This window comes from Salvia miltiorrhiza, chromosome 2, assembly GCF_028751815.1.
Source record: "Salvia miltiorrhiza cultivar Shanhuang (shh) chromosome 2, IMPLAD_Smil_shh, whole genome shotgun sequence".
In the NCBI taxonomy this organism is placed as follows: Eukaryota; Viridiplantae; Streptophyta; class Magnoliopsida; order Lamiales; family Lamiaceae; genus Salvia; species Salvia miltiorrhiza.
The window spans coordinates 23671942-23692234 of record NC_080388.1 but is presented as its reverse complement, the minus strand read 5'-3'; the positions used below and the strand labels follow the sequence as shown (position 1 = coordinate 23692234).

At 34.1% G+C, this 20293-nt stretch overlaps 3 protein-coding genes and 1 long non-coding RNA gene across 4 annotated transcripts; 2 read left to right on the top strand and 2 right to left on the bottom strand.

The window, feature by feature from the left end:
* Nucleotides 1–5919: 5919 nt before the first annotated feature.
* On the bottom strand, nucleotides 5920–7011 carry LOC131008165 (uncharacterized). The gene has a single exon (XM_057935059.1). It carries the CDS (start codon nucleotides 7009–7011, stop codon nucleotides 5920–5922), a length of 1092 nt encoding a protein of 363 aa, XP_057791042.1.
* A 4093-nt stretch (nucleotides 7012–11104) lies between these two features.
* LOC131008164 (zinc finger BED domain-containing protein RICESLEEPER 2-like) lies at nucleotides 11105–12884 on the top strand. Its single transcript, XM_057935058.1, has 3 exons — nucleotides 11105–11245; nucleotides 11649–11796; nucleotides 11830–12884. The coding sequence occupies exons 2-3, from the start codon at nucleotides 11655–11657 to the stop codon at nucleotides 12882–12884; spliced, it is 1197 nt and encodes a 398-aa protein (XP_057791041.1). The 5' UTR covers nucleotides 11105–11245; nucleotides 11649–11654.
* Nucleotides 12885–12903: 19 nt separating this feature from the next.
* Nucleotides 12904–14383, top strand: LOC131008163 (zinc finger BED domain-containing protein RICESLEEPER 1-like). The gene is made up of 4 exons (XM_057935057.1): nucleotides 12904–13539; nucleotides 13617–13660; nucleotides 13795–13871; nucleotides 14141–14383. The coding sequence occupies exons 1-2, from the start codon at nucleotides 12904–12906 to the stop codon at nucleotides 13656–13658; spliced, it is 678 nt and encodes a 225-aa protein (XP_057791040.1). The 3' UTR covers nucleotides 13659–13660; nucleotides 13795–13871; nucleotides 14141–14383.
* A 1815-nt stretch (nucleotides 14384–16198) lies between these two features.
* LOC131007774 (uncharacterized) lies at nucleotides 16199–20043 on the bottom strand. The gene is made up of 4 exons (XR_009096276.1): nucleotides 19514–20043; nucleotides 18986–19144; nucleotides 17637–17730; nucleotides 16199–17545 (listed from the first exon to the last, which is right to left on the bottom strand). It is a non-coding gene; the product is annotated as an uncharacterized LOC131007774 (long non-coding RNA).
* Between the last annotated feature and the right edge of the window lie 250 nt (nucleotides 20044–20293).

Sequence of the window (20293 nt, the reverse complement as noted above, 5' to 3'; positions counted from 1 at the left end):
ATAGCGGTATGTTCAGAGAGATCCGTTGTAAATATGACTTGACGATTATGCCCCTGTGGTTGCAGAAACCATATCTAGGCTCCACTTGGGAATTTATATTGTGTTAAACATAACTTTAATCCAAATACTGGATATTTTCTGAGAAATGTCGAATACTTTTTCTTTTGTTTACTAGTTATACTAGGAGACATTTATGCGAAAAACATCTATATTATTTAGTATTACAACGTTTGACATCTATTTCAATATTATAAATTTTAAATCTTGGCAAATTTGTATGCAATATATATATTTGCAAAGTCATGAGGCTGGAATTATGGCATTGAAAAATTTCATATGACATTTCAAATCTCACAATCACGTGTAAGTTTCCAAATTTCATGTATATATTTTACGTGCCGAGTACAATTATCGATGTTGAAATGATATTATTGTGAAAAATGTGAAAATGGTTTCGAGTTTTCAAAGGCTCATAAAAGTGTCATTTTTTTTTAAAATTTCATTTTTTTTTAAACAAAATCATATTTGTTTAATTAATATGACTCATGTTGTGTGTGCATAATTTTATATATTTTAAAAGGAAAGATTTACTTTGATGAAAAGTCTCAATTTATTTTTAAGAAAAGTTTTATTTAAGTAATATAACTAGTAGTGTCCCCTAAATAAGTATATTAAAATAGTGCCAGGCGTTCCCAAATCGAGTTTGGGGCGCAGAACTCCACCTCCTTTTAAATAAATCAGGTTTTTTCATTTCATATTTAGTGTTCGTTTGGTTCAAGTAGAAGAATGGAAAGAGAATGAAATCAAATAAAGGAATTGAATGGTAACAATAATCATTTACTTTTATTGAGTGTTTTGTTTAACAATGGAAATGAATCATTAGTAAGGGATTCCATTTCTTTTGTTTTTCCTCTATTTTGAGGGGTAATAAAGTGGGTGATTGGGCTTTCCTCAAGAAAGGGTAATGGTTAACTCATTACCCAAACCAAATATGTTTGGATTCACTTAATTGATTCACTTTCCAACCTCTAAAAACATCCAACCACACGTTGATATATGTTACTCCTCAAAATGGAAGGGAAACAAAAGAAAGAGAATCTCTTACTAATGATTCATTTCCATTGTTAAATCAAACACTTAATAAAAGTAATAATTATTGTTACAATTCCACTCCTTTATTTGATTGCATTCCCTTTCCATTCCTCTACTTAAACCAAACGAGCATTTATTAGGAATCTAAATAATTATGAATTTTTTTGGTACATTATTATGTTAAAAATGTTAAAACAATATAGAGAAATATCGTAGACGATGAAGGAGAAGGAGAAGAGAAAACTTGGGATAAATCCTTTGTAGACTATATTGTGTAAAAGTATAAAATACCAGAAGAAGAGTATATACTCTTAATAAATTAACTAGCAACTAATTTAAGTAAAGTAACAACTAATTTTAATAATCTGCACTTATTAATTTTCCTTTTTTCTTTTACATTTTAACACATTATATTTCATAATTAATAAGTTTCTTTAATTGGTAGTTAATAAGTTGATCGCAGTCAAAAGGGGAGGATGATGCACGACTATAGTTCCATAAAAGTGAATTTTCATATTCAAAGTTCTTTTAAAATCGATTCACGTGCAAAATATTTGGAATCTTATTTCCATCCGGCGTCAAATAATGTCGTTATCTGCTAAAAATATAAAAGTAAAAATGCTGTTATTATGCACCAAATATCCCTATTGACAAATAAAGAATCGATATCAGGTTTTTTATGCATGCCAAGCAAAAATCTAGTCACTATTTTGTGCTGTGTTTGGCTGACGAGATTGAATTTGTCCGAAATTATTTAAGATTGAGTTGGTTCGCGATTAATTTTGTTATAGAAATAGGTCAATACTCATAATCTAAAATTATTTTTATGTGATATTATCCCAAGATTGTCTATCGAACCCGTATTCATCCAACCAAACAAGATATCATAAAATTAATCTAACCTTCAAATCTAATAACCCCTAAGATTACTCTCATTAGTTGCTTTATCAACAAAGTCATGGGAAAGGAAAAAAATTAAGAATTACAAAATAAATATAAATTGCACTCATTTGTGTGACATTTGGTGGTAGGGATGGCAATGGATCCTGGACCTAGTTCAGATTCGTGGATCTAGATTCGTTTTTACGGATCTGAATCTCAATTTTTGGACCCGCGGATCTGGATCTCAATTTTTAAAACGGATCTGGATTTGGATCTTGAAATTTGAGATTCGGATCCGACCCAGATCCGACCCGTGGATCCATTTTATATAATTATATTATTTATTTTTTATATTTATTTTATTAATAATATTAGATATATTAAAAATTAAAAATAATAGACAAATTAGAATTACTTTGCAAAGAATTTGTATTGCATGAATGTATTTTGTGCAATATTTTTCATGATGGAAATTAGATATTGATTTTATGATTTTTTTTTAATTTAATTTAAAAATAGTAGATCCATGGATCTGGACCCGCGGATCTGGATCCAAAATTTTCAGATCCACGAATCTGGATCTGGTATTGATGAGATCCGGTTCAGATCCGGCCCGTTGTCATCCCTATTTGGTGGCCATCCGTCCCAAGGTCATGAGAAAGCCATTGCCACTTAGCACCCTCTTATTGGGTGCCACTTAATTATATATATTATTTTTGAATATTAATATTTAATAAATATTTATGATAAAAAAAATATTAAAATTTGACAAATTTCTCTATATTTAGGACTTGAAATTTTCTATCATCACTATATGGACGGAAGCTATTTTTTTGTTATCCTTATTTTCTATCTCCATCTCATATTTCTATCTATTTGTACTTTGATTTATGTATTTTTAATTTTATTTTAACTCTTGTAATTTTGTTTTATGATCAAGTAAATTATGAGTTTCTAAATGTATGATAATTAATTTTATCTCAAATATGAATTTCAAAAATAATTTATATTTTTTCTATTTTCTTAATAATTTTGTTAATACATTTAAAATTATTATAGCTAATATAAGAATAAAAATAAATTAAAATAAAAAAATAGGTCATATGAGTGTCACCTATGGGAATAGAAATAAGATGAAGATTGGATTGTGTATGTGGAGGAGAAAGAAATGAATATTTTAATTGAAGGTTGAGTTGAGAGAAAGTCACTGATGTGGATAATCGAAAGTCTGGCAATATTATGAAGTTGGATGTCGCATGGTGAGCCCACGTCATACTTGCGAAAGGATCGACAGCTTCTCCGTCAATGGCAATATTGTCATAAGTTAGTATGTGATGATCACGAAATAAGCATTGCTAAGTATAAGGATAGGGGGAGGAGAAATACATTTGACCAATTTTTTTTCATTTTGAGTTTCCTATTAATTAGTTTCTTGACACATAGGTAACGATAATTTGTTATGAGCATTTTGACTCTTAAGATTGTTAGTCATGTACATCAGGGAACTTCATTATCAGAGTATTGATCGTGGTGAAGTATTTTTCCAACTGATGGCTACAATAACTGATTGAACAGATGAGATCTTCCATCTAATACTTGCGTATGTGTAAAATTTGGTTGTGACTGAAAGCTCATTTGACAAAGAAAAATTTATTTTGAAAACGTTGTAGCTCATTAGTCCATGTTAATGCAGACTCCCAACTTTATCAAAACAATCTTAGAGTATGAATGGAAATCAGATGATGATGATTAGATGCATGACATTGCAGTAAATTAAATAACACGTACTCTCTTTGTCCATAAAAAAAAATTTCTAGGAGGGAGTGACACGAGTTTTGAGAAAAATATTATTTAGTGTATTGAGAGTGAAGAAAAAGTTATTGAGTGTATTGAGATTGGTGAAAATGTGTTATAATTAATATTGGGAGTTGTGAAAAAATGAAAAGTAAGTAATTAAAAGTAGTGGGGTACAGTTCAAAAATAGGTAGGAAGTTTTTTTGTGGACGTCCCAAAAAGAAAATTTCTTTCGTGGACAGAGGGAGTATTATTTAATGTGGTTTGGAGTACCTTTTCCTACATCCATGAACCTAATTCAATCAAGTGAATTCCTTTAACTTTGAAATCCCTTGAGATTATAATGATAGTAAATAGGAGTTTCCAACTAATGAGAAAGTTGTTACAAGTAAGAATAGCTTTAGGCTTTTCAGCACCTCTCTTTCTAGCTATGGTGGGAATGGAAGACGATGTGAATCTCTCTCATATGTAGATGCACTCGGGAAGTTACAATTTGGGAATGCATCCTTAACATAGAATAACAAAGAGGCGATGTCGCAATGAAGCGAATTCCTCTCATTTTTCATGGTGATAGGAGATAAAATCCACATAATCATTGAGAGAAGCCATTTGAAAATTATTCTCATTCAGCTTTGACGTGTATTCATATATAGGAGATAAAATCCACATAAGATCTAAATTCACTAAAACTTTCAAGGATACTTTTTTCCCTATTGCCCCTCAAATTAACCTTGTCGAAAAAAGAAAAAAATATATTTTTCTTTTTAAACGATGTCTAATATTTTGAGGTCGGCACTATTTTCAATATGTATAGATTAAATTGCACAAAAAATAACGGTAAAGGTGTATGTATTTTTTTCTAAATGTTAAGAAACATTTTTTTTTTCTTTGGCGAAAGAACAAATAATTTTAAAGATCGTATGACGGTAGATTCGACGAACCTGAAATTTTTGGACCCAGGCATTAATCACACTACCACTATATATACCAACACATGCGCACATTCAAGAATGTATTTGCTACTTAACACTATCATTTGTATTCAGCAAACATGCGACACCGAAACATCACCTGAATTAGCTCATAATCAAACTAATCAATAAATAAGTTTTCAATGAAGGTGTATGACTCTCTTACTCTCTACACATATATTTCAAGATCAATTTACCTGATTAGTGATGTTATTAATTATTATCACTTTAATGATCAAGTTAGATCTTTAAATCCTCTCTCCAACTTACACACACACACACACAAAACTACTTTATTCCATAATATGTATGGATAAATTAAGCATAAGCATAAAACTAAACATAATAATATCATGACCAGATCAAAACGCACAACTAATCAGCTCCGATAATTTAAATGAAACACAAATTGAATTCAAGAGACATTTGCAACATTAAAGCTTTAATTTGTTCTTTCCCTTGCGTGAAGAGGATGACAAGAATTTCCCCTTTAAGTTTAGCTTTGTTCCTTTTCACGAGAGAAAACTTGTTACGCACACAGAGAATAGTAAATAATTAATTAATTAATAAGGTGAGAAACAGTGCATGAGAGTTGTTGATCTATCTATTTCGTTTGTTGATGTTGTTTAATTTCAAACCTTTAAAGCTGATCGATGCTTGTTCTTTACAAACGCACTTATGCCTCTCAGCTTGTGCATTACTTTCATGGGAATTGGAACATTATTGTTATACATCTAACTTTCCAACTCACAAACACTAATTGATGCTCACTTCTTGCCTTTTCTTGGCTAAATGCCCAATATTTACTTTTGTGGGGATTTTCTAAGTAAATTTTTAAAAATAATGGCCCTTTTCACTCATATAATAACATCGGAATATTGATAGGGATTTATAGTTTCGATGTGGGGCGTCATTAAAAAAACGAATAATAATAATAATAAGGGTTAATTGCCCATAAAATACTAAACTTTCGTCCAATTCTATTTTTGCACACAAACTTTGAACTGTAGCGTGAAAATTACTAAACTTTAGATTTTATCTGATTTTGTTACTAATCCAAATTTTAGTCAAATATCAGGCTAATATGACGTGTCAATATTTGACGCGACATATCTATTTTTTTTTTTGATCGATAAAAGTGCAATATATTGAAAACTCGGTACCAGTAGTACCAAAACAGTTACAAAAAGGGAAGTGTGTACTCTCGGGAGCACCACAAAGAAAACGGAACATTCACTTCCACCATTTGGAAAGTCTTGTTCCAACTCCAAATTCTACCTTTAATCTCCAACACAAGTTTTTGTGGATCCCACTCCTTTCCTTCAAACCTACTTTCATTTCTAGAGCTCCACAGCAGCCAAATTGTTCCAACCCATAAAGCTTTCAAAAAATTTCTGATTTTCTTTCCTTTGCCACCATGAGTAAAAGACAAAAAATGTTGAGAGAGACCTTGTGGCTTTGCCGTTTTGATGTTGAGCCATTGCTGGATATAATCCCAAACTTGATCGGTTTTTGGGCAATGAATAAACAGGTGTTCCACCGTCTCTTCATGACCCACACATGCATTGCACCACTTCTCTTCCACTTGAATCGGTACGTTCCTCCTCACCAAATTGTCACACGTCGCCAATCTATTCCTCAAGCTTCGCCATGCAACAACCGTCGCCTTATGTGGAGTTGGCGCCTCCCAGACTTGGGCCAACCCCTCGTGGTGTTTAGATGCCATCTCGCCTTTCTCCTTTGAAATGGCCTCATATGCCGACTTGGCTGAGAAAACTCCGTCTTTTGCTGCTTTCCATTTCCATCCGTCTTTCTTTCCTGCACAGGGGGCCAAAGAAGAGATAACAAGCAGCAGATTATTAACCATTTCGATCTCCCTCTCACGCAAATCTCTTCTCCACCTGAACTCCCAATTCCACTCCTCACCCGCCCAATTTCCAAACTCTCCGACCAGCCCCTGCTGGTCTGAACTCAACGCGAATAATCTTGGGAACAAAAATTTCAACGGCCTATTCCCCGTCCACACCTCATCCCAGAATCTAATACCCAAGCCATTCCCGAGCTCGCGTGAGATATTCTCAGAGAACCATCTGTCATTTTCACCTCCCCTTCCTTTGTCAACAATTTTCGACCACCAGCCAGTCATCCCTCCTCTCATCCTGAGTCTGCACTGCCCATCTTCTCCCCACTCCAAATCCCCATACACAGATTTAATCACCCTTGCCCACAGCTCTTCCCCGCTCGCCAAGTATCTCCAAAACCATTTCAACATCAGCGCTCTATTAAACCATTCGAGATTTCGAAAACCCAAACCCCCTTCACATTTACTAAACCATTCGACATATCTATTGTTAATTTCTTATTAATAAAAAAAAGAACACAATGCAAATAACCCAAATTGTCAATAACTTAATATATCAAATCAAATAATAGTATTTTTTTAATTCTCAAGTTTAAATCAATTTTTTTCTAGTTCACTATTACACAACTAATTACTCCAATATATAAAATAAAAGTCATTCAAATAGTATAAATATGTATAGTTTATAAAAAAAATAATCTTTAGTTAATGAAAATTTAATAAACTTTATTACTTAGCTAAATAAATTTTTCATATATTAAATTATTGATAATTAAAATGTTCTTTGGCTGACACACCTAAATTCGAAGAATCCCCTTACTATTATTGAATTAATTCAATTAAAAAATACTTATTTATTAAATTGAGGTTTATTAAATTTAAAAAAATACTATTATTTGATTTGATATATTAAATTATTGACAATTTAAGTTATTTGCTTTGTGTTCTTTTTTTATTGGTAATAAATTAAATAAAAAATATTATTTTGCCAACTAATTGTCACGCAAGAATAAATACGTCACGTCAAAACTGGCACACCATATTATATATTAGCTTGGTATTTGGCCGGAATTTGGATTAGTAGCAAAATCAGATAAAATCAAAAGTTTAGTAATTATCACGCCACAGTTCAAAGTTTGTGTGCAAAACCAGAATTGGATGAAAGTTCAGTATTTTATGGGCAATTAACCCTAATAATAATAATAATAATAATAATAATAATTATTATTATTATTATTATTATTAGGGTTAATTGATAATAATAATAATAATAATAATAATAATAATAATAATAATAATTATTATTATTATTATTATTATTATTATTATTATTATTATTATTATTATTATTATAAAGAAAATCAATTAAGTCAATCTCATTTCGAGCAAATATTACTAAACCATCAATATAACAAAATTAATAGATCATTTAATATAAAAAAATTTGGGCTCTTAAAAGTTCAAACTATATTATTATCAAAAGTTCATATTTAGATAACCCAAAAATAATTTTAAAAAATCAGGAAATATACGAATATTATGAAAAAAGAAAATATAACAACAAATATGTTTATATAAATAAATAATTCGTACATATAACATAACTAAATTCAAATAAATCTATATAATGTTTTGATTTCTAATTTTTAGATATATAACTATTTTTTATTTACAAATTCATACTAAAATTAATGCAAATTCCTTCTCCATAATTGTATAAAAAATTATTATAACTAAAAAATATTTAAATTTTAAATAATTATAGTATGTAAACTTTTTTGAGAGGACAAAAATTCGACAACTACTTATTTTTCCACCAACAAATGAAAACAACAAAATACAAGAGTATGATATTCAACATTAGAGATAAATAAGAGAGCAAAAAAAATTGACACTTTTAATGATCATAACTTATTTTTTTTAAATTCAATTTTCATAATTTTTATATCGAATTAAAGATTTTTTCATAATCATTAATATAAGGGGTAATTGCCTGTAAATCCATAACGTTTACTCGGAATTGGTTTTTGCTCCCATTTTCGAAGGTGTGGCCCCTAAATACATAACCTTTTATTTTGTCTCATTTTTCTCCTGTCACCGGTTTTTTCTTACGCCGGCGCCGGAAATTACACCGTGGCAGCCGGAATTGACAAGGTGGCAGCCGGAAATTGACACATGGACATATTATTAACATGTGGAATAAAAATTTAAAACAAAAAAAGAAAAGAAAAACCCACATCATCATCTTCCCCAACCCCCAACTCCCAAACCCTAGTTTTCCTTCCCCCACCCGGCGCCGCCGCCTGCCGCCACCATCGCCACCGGCCGCCACCCCTGCCGCCACCATCGTTGTCGACCGCCCTCTCACACAATCACACAGAGAACAACCCCAGCCCCAGTTAATTTTCGACCACGCAAATCGGCCACGCAACCCCAACCCCGCCGATCTCTGCATCGGCCACGCAACCCCAGCCCCAGTTAATTTCCGGCCGCGCAAATCGGCCCCGCAACCCCTACCCCGTCGATCTCTGCAAATCGGCCACGCAACCCCAGCCCCAACGCAACACCACCCCACACCGCCACAAACTCGAACAGAAGGTGGAGACCGGATTTGGGGATTTAGGGCTTCGGATTTAAGGGTTTAGATCTGGGGAAGATTCAAGGTCTGGAAGGAAATGGCGGAAGGGGAATTGGGTGAAGCTCTCTTCCTCGGAAATGGGGCGAAAATGGCGGATTTGATGGTGGGAAGGGCTGACGGAATTTGGTGGTGGTGGTGGGAAGGGCTGACGAAACTTGGTGAGGTTGACGCCTAGGTTCGCCGCCGCCGCCGCGCGTTTGCCTTGGCTCCCCTCCAGCGAAATAGCCACCACGTCGCCGCCATGTCGCCGCTGAGCCGAGGTGAGGAGGGGGGTGGCTGGCGCCGTCGCAGGCGGCAGAGGGTGGGGGGAGGGGAGGAAGGGGAAGAAGATGATGGAGTTGGGAGAATTTTGTTTTTTTTTTTTAAATTTTATTCCACATGTTAATAATATGTCCATGTGTCAATTTCCGGCTGCCACCTTGTCAATTCCGGCTGCCACGGTGTAATTTCCGGCGCCGGCGTAAGAAAAAACCGGTGACAGGAGAAAAACGAGACAAAATAAAAGGTTATGTATTTAGGGGCCACACCTTCGAAAATGGGAGCAAAAACCAATTCCGAGTAAACGTTATGGATTTACAGGCAATTACCCCTTAATATAATACCCATAATGAATATTTTTTCATGAATCAAAGTTAACAATTTTTTTGAAAAGATTTGAAATAAAACAAAAAAGAAGAGAAAAAAAATTGGTGAGAAAAATTGAGAAGAGATAGAATGGTAAAAAAAACTTTAATTTTATACTCATAAATAGATTACTATAATGCGATAACATGCGCATCTCTCAGCGACAAAAAAATGACGGAGAATTAATTATAAAACAAATTGATCGTACATGAGACGTTGTAATTATTCATATTTTTAGTAATATAATCTCTCCTTCTCGTAATAGTATGCATAGTCTTTATCAATATAAACTAGTGTATAACCCGTCGAAATTCGACGGGATTTTAAATTATAATTTAAATTATTTAGTAGTATATTATTTTTATATAATATAATTAATTTTTAATTAATTTAATTTGATGTAATAGAATTTACATTAGACTAATCTTAACTATATCCCTCTATTAAATGTTAACTTTTTGCTAAATAGTAAAAATACCCGTTTATATAAAATTTGTACATTTTTAATATATTGACGAATAAGAATTAATTTAAGATCTCATTTTTCATCTAAGCATCATCTCATCTCATGATCATCAAGAACTCGAAAGACAATATTTGACTTTTGAACGCCAAACTTTTGAGCATTATCTCGTTTAGATCCTAAAATACTATGCATGACTAGGGGTGTAAGTGAGTCGAGCTAGCTCGCGAGCTACTCGGGATCGGCTCGAAGATTACTCGAAATCGACTCGATGTTAGTCGAGTCGAGCTCGAGCTCGAGCTACTCGAGTTGGTACCGAGCCCGAGTTCGAGTTTCGTGATACTCGACTCGTTAGGCTCGCGAGCCTTATCGAGCTCAAATAATTATATATATAATATATAATATATAATATATAAGCCCAAAATTAAATATATTTCAAAGCCCACAAAGATGGCCCAATTCCTAAGCCCATTCTAACAACTAGTGAATTTGAATTACACAAACCCTAACTCTCACAACAGTCAACAGCTGCTGGCGCGCCGCCCACCCCCAATCTCTCATCTCTCTCTCTCAGCTGGCCGGTGACACGCACTCCGGCACTCGACGCGACGGCGGCTCGGCCTTTCCGGCGAAGGTCCAGACAGCTTAACAGCAGCAGTCACGCACGCACGGTTCTGTGCGATTCTGCGCTGCACGAGCACGACCTCCATCCATTCCTGCCGTTTCTTCTCGCCATTTCCCGCCGTTTCTTCTCGCCATTTCCAACATTCCAGCACGACCTCCATCCACCATTCCAGCACGACCTCCATCCACCATTCCAGCACGACCTCCGACTGCCATTTCCCAGCCCACCGCGACAGCAGCAGCGACGCCGCGACGGCTCTGCCCTCCTCGGCGTGACAGTAGCAGCAGTGCAGCAGGTTCTATTTTCTAAATTTTGGTTGTGGTTTCTGTTTTTTGTTGGATTCATGTCCAAATAGATAGAAATCTTAGTTTCTGTTTTTTTTTTTGCTGCTAATTCTGCACTATAGCTTTTGTGATATCAAATTAGTGATTGTGACAGGAAGCATATGTTAGTGATTGTTAGTGATTGTTGTTTGTGTTTTGAAGTTAGCATTATAGCTAATTCTGCACTATAGCTTTTGTGACAGAAATCATATGTTAGTGATTGTTTGTGTTTTGAAGTTAGCATTATTTGTTGCTGTCTGCTGAACTTCATTGAACTTCATTGCTGTTGTTGGTTGTGTGCAGTCCTTAACTTCATTTAGAACATATAAATGTGTCAATTGCTCTAAATCAATCTAATAAGGGTAACTCTTTCAGTTGATAATGGCATTCTCCCCTCCTGAAGTCTCCTCAACAATGCCCAATGCAATAACATCTCAAAACTCCATTGACAATCAACATTCAACGGATGATCATATTGTTACAAATACTGACATTGAAGGTGGAAGTGGAGATGGTGAAACAGGTGGAAGTGGAGATGGTGGAGATGGTGAAACAGGTGGAAGTGCAGATGGTGAAACAGGTGGGAGTGGAGATGGTGATACAGGAGGAGCAGAAGATGATTTGCACTTTCAGCCGAAGAAGAGACAAAAGACTTCGAAAGTTTGGTTGGAGTTCAATGTAATTGATGCTGTCAATAAAGCCGAGTGCAAGCATTGCAAATCTAGACTATCGATTTTGAAGAGCAAGAGTACTACCCACCTCTCAAGACACTTGGCTTGTTGTTTGAAGCGAAAGCTAAATCAGAAGCAACAACAGAAGATTTCATTGGAGCCTATCAATGAAAATAGTGTTTCCATGGCTTCCATTGCTCTCACAGATGGCAAATTTGACATGAGAAAAATGAGGGAGGCAATTGCTCATTGGATACTCATGCACGAGCATCCATTTACAATTGTTGAAGAAGAAGGATTTAATATGATGCAGAAACGTGCAGCATTGGATTGGGAAAAGGTATCACGCAATACAATCAAGAAAGATTGTACTCAAGTGTATGATATTGAGAGGAAGAAGCTGATGGCACAACTAAAGAACATCAACAAGATTAGTGTGACTACCGATTTGTGGAGATCAACGAATCAGAAGATCGAATACATGGTACTTACTGGACATTTTGTTGACTCTTGCTGGAAATTGCAAAAAAGAGTTCTTAGTTTTGTTCATCTACCACCTCCTCATCGTGGTGTTGAGATAGCGGATAATCTTTACAAGTGTATGAAAGATTGGGGTATTGAGAATAAAGTGTTCACCATTTCAGTCGACAATGCTTCAAACAACGATGTGGCAATTCGCATATTGGCTGACACTTTCTCAAGAAACAAGAAGTTGTTATGTGGAGGTAAACTGTTCCATGTGCGGTGTTGTGCACACATCCTGAACCTTATGGTTCAGGAGGGACTTTCAAGGATTGCTTACATTATTGAAGACATACATGAAAGTGTGCTCTTCATCAATTACAATGAGGCAAGACTTCGAGCATTCTCTGAAATTGTGCAGCAGTTACAACTACCACATCGGAAGCTTGTTCTCGAGTGCAAAACAAGATGGAACTGAAGCACCCTTTATTCATGACATGGTTGGAGCTATGAAGACTAAATTTGACAAATATTGGGGAGAGTGCAACTTGTTGATGGCTATTGCTGCTATTTTAGATCCGAGGTGTAAGATGACGGTCATTGAGTATTGTTTTCCCAAAATGTATTCCAAAGAAGAAGCTCGTGAAAAAATCAAGAAAGTCAAGGATGCATTATATGAGTTGTATGATGAATATGTGGCGGACATGTATTCTGATACTTCTACACAAAGTGAGCAAATCATTGACAATACCGATCGCAGAAGTGGAGTTAAAGTAGCTTCGGGCTGGTCCGAGTTCATTCAACATGTGAAATCTGCTCAAACTAGTAAGCCACAACAGTCAGAGTTGAGCAACTACTTGGAAGAGGGATGTCATATTTGTGAAGATATGTCAACTCCATTTGATGCTTTAGAATGGTGGAGAACGAGTGCCTTGAAGTATCGTATATTATCTAAAATGGCTCGTGATATACTAGCTATTCCCGTCTCAACTGTGGCATCAGAAGCTACTTTTAGCGCAGGGGGTCGAGTTATTGATGCATATCGAGCCTCATTGAATGCCGATACAGTGCAAACATTGATTTGTGGAGGAGATTGGTGTCGTAGTCTTCATGGTGTGAAGAGAAAAAACAAAGTAAGTTATGTTTTTATTGTTTTATGGCTTCTTAAATTTATTTTAACTTAAATTGATTATCTTATTTTATACTACAGAGTGAGAAGAAACCTTTGGAGATTATGCTGCCCATTCCTTGAAAGTAAGATAGATTTTGCAATTATGTTTGTAGTTGTATTTAATTATAACCAGGTTACATGCCTTTTGGTCTAAAAGGAAAGCTATCAAACTCTTTCGTCCTTGTAGCTAAGGTGTTAAATGCTGTGAAAACTGTAGGTTTGATGTTGCTACTTTGATTATCAATGTTGTGGCTGGAATTTATGCTGGAAATGTCCCACTTGTGCAGGTGTCAGGTGTGTATTATATATATATATATATATGTATATAACAGTTTATAATATAATACATAGAGTTACATGTGAATTTATCCTCAAATGTTGTATGAAATGAACGAACTGTGCGTTCTTACAATTTATGAAATGAAATGAACTGTGAATTTATCCTCAACAGTTTGCTTGTGTTTTTCAAGATCGATTCAGCAGTTTATAATTATGTATTCACTCTCTTGGAAATTTGAATATCCTTGTGTATTGAATTATGATATGATATGTTAACTTTGCAGAATATGTATGGCTGAAGTTTGATCATGGTTGGTGTTGCCGTGTTGGTACTGGAGAGACGACTTGGTGTTGCCGATTCGGAAGCTGCAAATTTATATTTTTATGTTGTATTTCATTTAAGACTTGTTACTTTTCGAATTTTTGATGCCTTTAAACTATTTGAAAGTGCATTTTTATGCTTTCGATGTTTTTGGATATCTAAGATTTGTTATAATTGATTTGGAGAAAGACTTTTGGTGATGAAATGATTTGTGATTTTATTCAATTTGTTGAAGTATGTATGAAACGAGCTCAAACGAGCTCGAGCTCGCCGAGTTTGAACGAGCTCGAGTTCAACGAGCTTAAACGAGCTCGAGCTCAAACTCGAGTAAGACTCTACAATCGAGCTTAACCGAGTCGAGCTCGAGCTCACGAATATGACATCGAGTCGAGCTCGAGCTCAAAAAATTCAAGCTCGGCCGAGTCGAGCTCGAGCTCGAGCTTCCTCAAAATAGTCGAGCTCGAGTCTGAGCTTAGCGATACTCGACTCGACTCGGCTCATTTACACCCCTATGCATGACTTAATGTGTCAATCATTTGAACATCACTATCTGGTGCTTTAAATATCATAACTCACTTCTAAACATCATTTTCATTATGAGCTTGAAAGACCAGGGCTGACTTGTGAGATTATACAATCTGAAGCTTGTGAGATCATAACTAACTTCTAAACACCATCTTGTATAGAGCTTGAAATATCATAACTGAGTTTCAAGCATCATTTCGTTTGGAGTTTGAAAGAATAAAACTGACTCATGAAAATCATCATATTTGAAGTTTGAAAGACCATAACTAAGTTCTGAGAATTATCTCGTCTAAGGCTTGAGAAAATTGATGTGATATTCAAATTATATCATATTAATTTATTTAGTAGTATTTCTTTTGGTAATTTTTCATAAAAAATCAATGTGTAATCCAAAAAAAAAAATGCAAAATATCTTATTTTATGACCAAATTAAAATGGAGAAATAATTTATTTAATCACAAGTATTTATTTTAAAAAATAAAATTAATTATTTTTTTATTCAACTAAATAAATTCGATCAACTTTTATTGCAATTCAAATTGTATTAATCTCAATCACTTCACCAATTAAATGTGGGTTTTTGGTTTTAAGAGCATCCTTTTATATAGATTTTATTTTGGTGAAATCTCATAAAAAATCAATGTGGGATGAGAAGATTTTGATAAATAAGAATGAATATGAAAATGTCTAGAGAATTAGGATAAATAAAAGTGCAAAAGTATGGTGATGCCACATAGGAGTATTCCATTTTCCTATTAGATATGTGATTATTTTAAATTTTAATATGTATTCTCGTCCTAAACCCATATAATAATATCAACTAATTTCTCGAATTTTTTTAAATTTATAAAATATGTATATAACCAAATAAAATGTTAAACAATAATTTGTTAATAATCTCAATAAAATTTCAAACAATAAGAACCTATTTATTTCAAATATATTTAAATATATTTTTATTAATTTTTCAAAGTTAAGTATTTTTTTTTATTTAGATTTTTAAATGGTAAAGTTTAATAATAATTTTTTTTTAAAATTGTGAATTGTGAGATTTAATATAGATTCAATATATATGAGCATGTGTTAGATCAATTCGAGAATGATAATTTATTTGAAATTATTTTTCATGATCAAATTTAATTGAAGAATCTATTTATTTTAAATGTATCCCAAAAGTATCCTTTTATTTATGTTTTTTTCATAGTGAAGTTCAATAAAGATCAATGCGCAATGGTAAAATATAATATGGAACGATGTTAAGCTAATATATGAATGAAGATTAAGCCTTTTATTTAGATATATCATTATGAGATTAATGTGGAAATGCAGATTTATTTCAAATTATTTTATATGAAAAATTAAATTGAAAATTTTCTTTATTACACATATATCTTAGTATCATTTTCTTTATTTTATATGACCAAATTAAATTGAACTACCTATTTATTTAAAATACATTGAAGTATTATTAAGTACTTTATGTGACCAAATTCAATTGAAGAAAATATTTATTTCAATCCTTTTATTTAGGTTTGCAAATATTGAAATCTAATTACAGTTTTTAAAACTTTAAATTACATAAGCAGCTCACATCTATGCGTGCAGTATACAAAAACAATCATCGTCAGAAACTATCTTCTGCTTCTTCCCCTTGTATGCGACTTCCAAAAATCCTTAAATTTGTAACTCCAAACATGGAGCCTTTCCACACTCCCATAAGCATCTTTTTGCTAAATTAAATACTCCGAGTGTCGAAACTTATTTTTGATCATCTTTTTGCTTCTGAAACTATGTTCCACGTTACTGCTGTTCTAAGTTATTCAATTGTTAGAACATACTAAATTCGAAATTTTATTATTAGCACACTCCCATAAGCATACCTAGGAACATTACTCTGCACCAAAAATCCAAACCCAAATCCTTGGATGGACTGCAGAATCTGATGGATCGCATCGTGGCTTGTCTGGCGCCGCCAGCCTTCTTCAGAGCCGTGCCGTCTGCAAGCGGGAGTACGGCCTCATATTCTCGGCGGCCTTCATCGAAGTGTACCTGTAGGTGGCCCCTTCCTAGCTGCCTGTTATATATATATGTTCTATAGCTGCAACGTGAGTTCGTCGTAAATGAGATAGATGTATATTCTTAAATGATATTTTCACTACTCAAAACCACATTGAAAATCAACTTAACAGAGGATGTTCCACATATCAACCCCACGTCAATCAGCACGGCCGACCCACCATAACAACGACGACGACAGCAATAACAAAGAGGCGAATAACCCATATATGATATATCCACCTAAATTTATAACTAATATATACACAGCCGAGAAAATCTCATCTCATAAGCATTGAGTTATGATTCATCACATGAAAAAGAACAACACACAAGCACACGAGCGTTTCCAAATATAGTCAAATAGCAAACCTCAAGAGCAGCAGAGCGAGCAAAGAGCCAAGCCATTCTCAGATAAAGTTATTATTCGGAGAACTTTAAGCAAATAAAGAAGTGTGATGAAGAAATATAATATTTCTCACCTCAAGATCAGTTGCGCCGTCTCCAATCATGACTAAAGATTTGAAACCTTTAGCCTGAAAATAGAAGAGTTTTGACGAGGGTTGAAGAAAGAAGAAAAACGTATTGAAACCAAGAAATGTATGATTATAGCCTGACCTTCCTAATCTGCTGAACAGCAACGGCCTTCCCTCCACTTCTTGAAGTTCCCTCCACTTCTTGAAGTCGGCTCATTAGGATCAAACCCCGAGAATTCACCAGAGCTTCCAAATTGAAGTTGATTGGCATATATGTTCTCGAGTGGTATCCCAAGGAGTGTAGCGACGGGCTTCAAAAATATTGCATAGACTATATTTTAGAAGCCTACAAAAGCTCAAGCAGTGAAGAAGAGATTACTACTTTTAAAATAAGCAACTTACGTTTATCATTTGACGAAAACCTCCAGAGACCAGATAGACAGCCTTGTTCTTTTCATGCAACTTCTTCACCAGTGCATCAATTCCAGGAGAAAGCCTACATAATGGAAAGTAAGCAAGCCAACCACTTAGAAGAAAGCGAAATGCATTTATTTTCACACAACAAGATCTGATAAAAATTACAAAATTATTCAGCTCGTATAAATTCAGAATTTAAATCACTCCAGAACAACAGCTAACGTTATCATCTCTCACTCATAAATACATATGGAGTCAGATAGTTCAGACTGTATGCCAAGCATTGCTCGAGCACAGCAGGCATACACACATAGGTGTCTGTTTATCTAATATCTCTAAAACAAAATAGAACACTGATAAATCGCTTCACATTCCTCAATTTCTCTTACACTGTAAACTGAATAGTGCAGTCTATTTTAAAATGCATATATGCTTAAATAACATCACGAAATAAGTAACCAGTCAAAAAAAAAATCAGGAGACAAGATGCTTGGAAGCCAAGGTTAAAAGGAAGTGTCCAGTTACCAACTATAATACCTTACATTGTTGTGGAAACATGTTTCAAATTTCAAAATACAAAACCTCAAATTACCTTTGCCAAATTGAAAGAATATTACTCAGTTATGGCTCTCCACTTCAGTCGAGTTGAATATTCAAACTTTTTACTACAACACTTGTAAGTTCAAAATATAATGAGAAAGTTCCACCCGCTAAAATTTTAACCATGAACTCATATTAAGAAGCAAGTTGACATAAAAATGTATAAAGAGGATATCGCCAACCACAACAATAGTTTATTAGATCCCACTGGTTAAATCTCAAATGAAATTAGCCGTAACAGACAAACAAGTTTAATATACATATTTCACCATGACATAAACTGCTAATTTAACAAAAAGCTAGAAAATATTTTCTTTTCCTTGGGATAACTAACAAACCAATGACAGACAAATTTTGCATACCAAAAGAGGAACAAAACTCTTCTGCTCAGAACTACTTCAACTACACATAGAGGAGTTAGATCTAGACAAACACGCTAATAGAACTCTCCATGAGATAAGGTGCAATGTAAAAAGGTCGGCACATTTCATTACTTTCATTAAAATTTATGTACAACATGTAAAAAGAACAACACACAAGCACACGAGCGTTTCCAAATATAGTCAAATAGCAAACCTCAAGAGCAGCAGAGCGAGCAAAGAGCCAAGCCATTCTCAGATAAAGTTATTATCTTATCACCATAAGTTTGCTCTTAGAGTAATTCGCTAAAGAAACCCCACTACTCAGCAGTAAGCATAAGAAATAAAATTCATCAAAAAGAGCTGAGAGCTTACCGTTGCTGATTCAACAGATACAATACCATGAAGATTAAGACGCACTTTGACTTTCAATTATGCTGACATTAAGTTAAGACCAGTGCTTCCAGCATGGATGCCAATCAAGGCAATTTTAACTTGATGAAATCCAAAGAGTCGTTATGCATAAGTAAGGGCCTTCAAAGAAATTGACAACAGACTTCTGTTATATTTTTCAGTTTGCTAGAGTTAAATACATAATACAAAATCATTTGATAGAAGACTTAAGGCAGAACAAAAATGTAGGAATAGTGGCATTACAATACACAAGCATCACTCAACCAGATCTCTCTTTCTTATACATGGTTAGCAGCTGAGCATTACAATCAAGACAAAATAGTTTGAAACTTGGACGAAATTGATAGTCCATTTCTACGTCACAGGAAAAATGAAATCAATAACCAGGAAAATCGACGCACCTGCGAAGAAGAGTTAGAGTAGGGGCGGGATGCTACAATTATGAGAAACAATAGAAATATATAAACATCAAACTGTTCAAGCACATACCTTAAAAAATAGTCCGAAATCAGGCGGGGGAGATGGAGCACCAAATCCTGATTTCCAATTTTGATGTATCGGCGGCGCGGGACCCGATAGATAGAGATTAGCAAATCAACTGCTATGATAAGTATTTGCAGACAGCGGGAGAGGGAATTGACGTGACAAGGATTTGCAGACGGGGGAGATGAGATTTGAGAACGATTTGTAGACGGATGGAGAGAGATTTGAGAATGATCGGAAGATGGGATTCGAGAATGGTGACTGCAGACGGATGGAAAGGGATTTGAGCAGATTTGTTGATCAATTGCTAATTTAGTTTTGTAACAGTGATTGACCATGAAATTTGCAGAGGGATTGAGAGAAATTTTAGAAGTATTTGCAGATAAATTGCGCTCTAATTTGTAACGGTTGACTGAGTATGAGAATTGGTTTTTTTGCAGAGCTTGAGAATTGAAACGTATATAAAAATACATAATGCAAAATACAGGATTAGATAAATCAAAATGCTGGTTTGAGAGGGTGCCATGTAGGAGAGAGAAACAATATGAGGGCTAGAATATGTATTGCTTTATAGAATTGATAGATTTTAATGAATATTAGATGAATATGTGATGAGTGAAAAAAATCGACATAAATTTTAATAAATATTAAATGAACATATCATGAGTGGAGAAAATAAATTATTATTATAGAGAGAGTATAATAAAGTTGAAGCGGCATTGATAAAAGCTGTATTTTTTTCACATTATTTTTTGAGTGGATTTTGAAAATAGCCACTTTTAAATA

Coding starts and splice junctions, on each gene's coding strand:
- LOC131008165 (XM_057935059.1), bottom strand. CDS start 7,011: ATGTTGAAATGGTTTTGGAGATACTTGGCGAGCGGGGAAGAGCTGTGG.
- LOC131008164 (XM_057935058.1), top strand. CDS start 11,655: ATGGCATTCTCCCCTCCTGAAGTCTCCTCAACAATGCCCAATGCAATA. Junction 11,797..11,829: donor AAGTGGAGATGGTGAAACAG/GTGGAAGTGGAG, acceptor ATGGTGAAACAG/GTGGAAGTGCAGATGGTGAA.
- LOC131008163 (XM_057935057.1), top strand. CDS start 12,904: ATGGTTGGAGCTATGAAGACTAAATTTGACAAATATTGGGGAGAGTGC. Junction 13,540..13,616: donor GTGTGAAGAGAAAAAACAAA/GTAAGTTATGTT, acceptor TTTATACTACAG/AGTGAGAAGAAACCTTTGGA.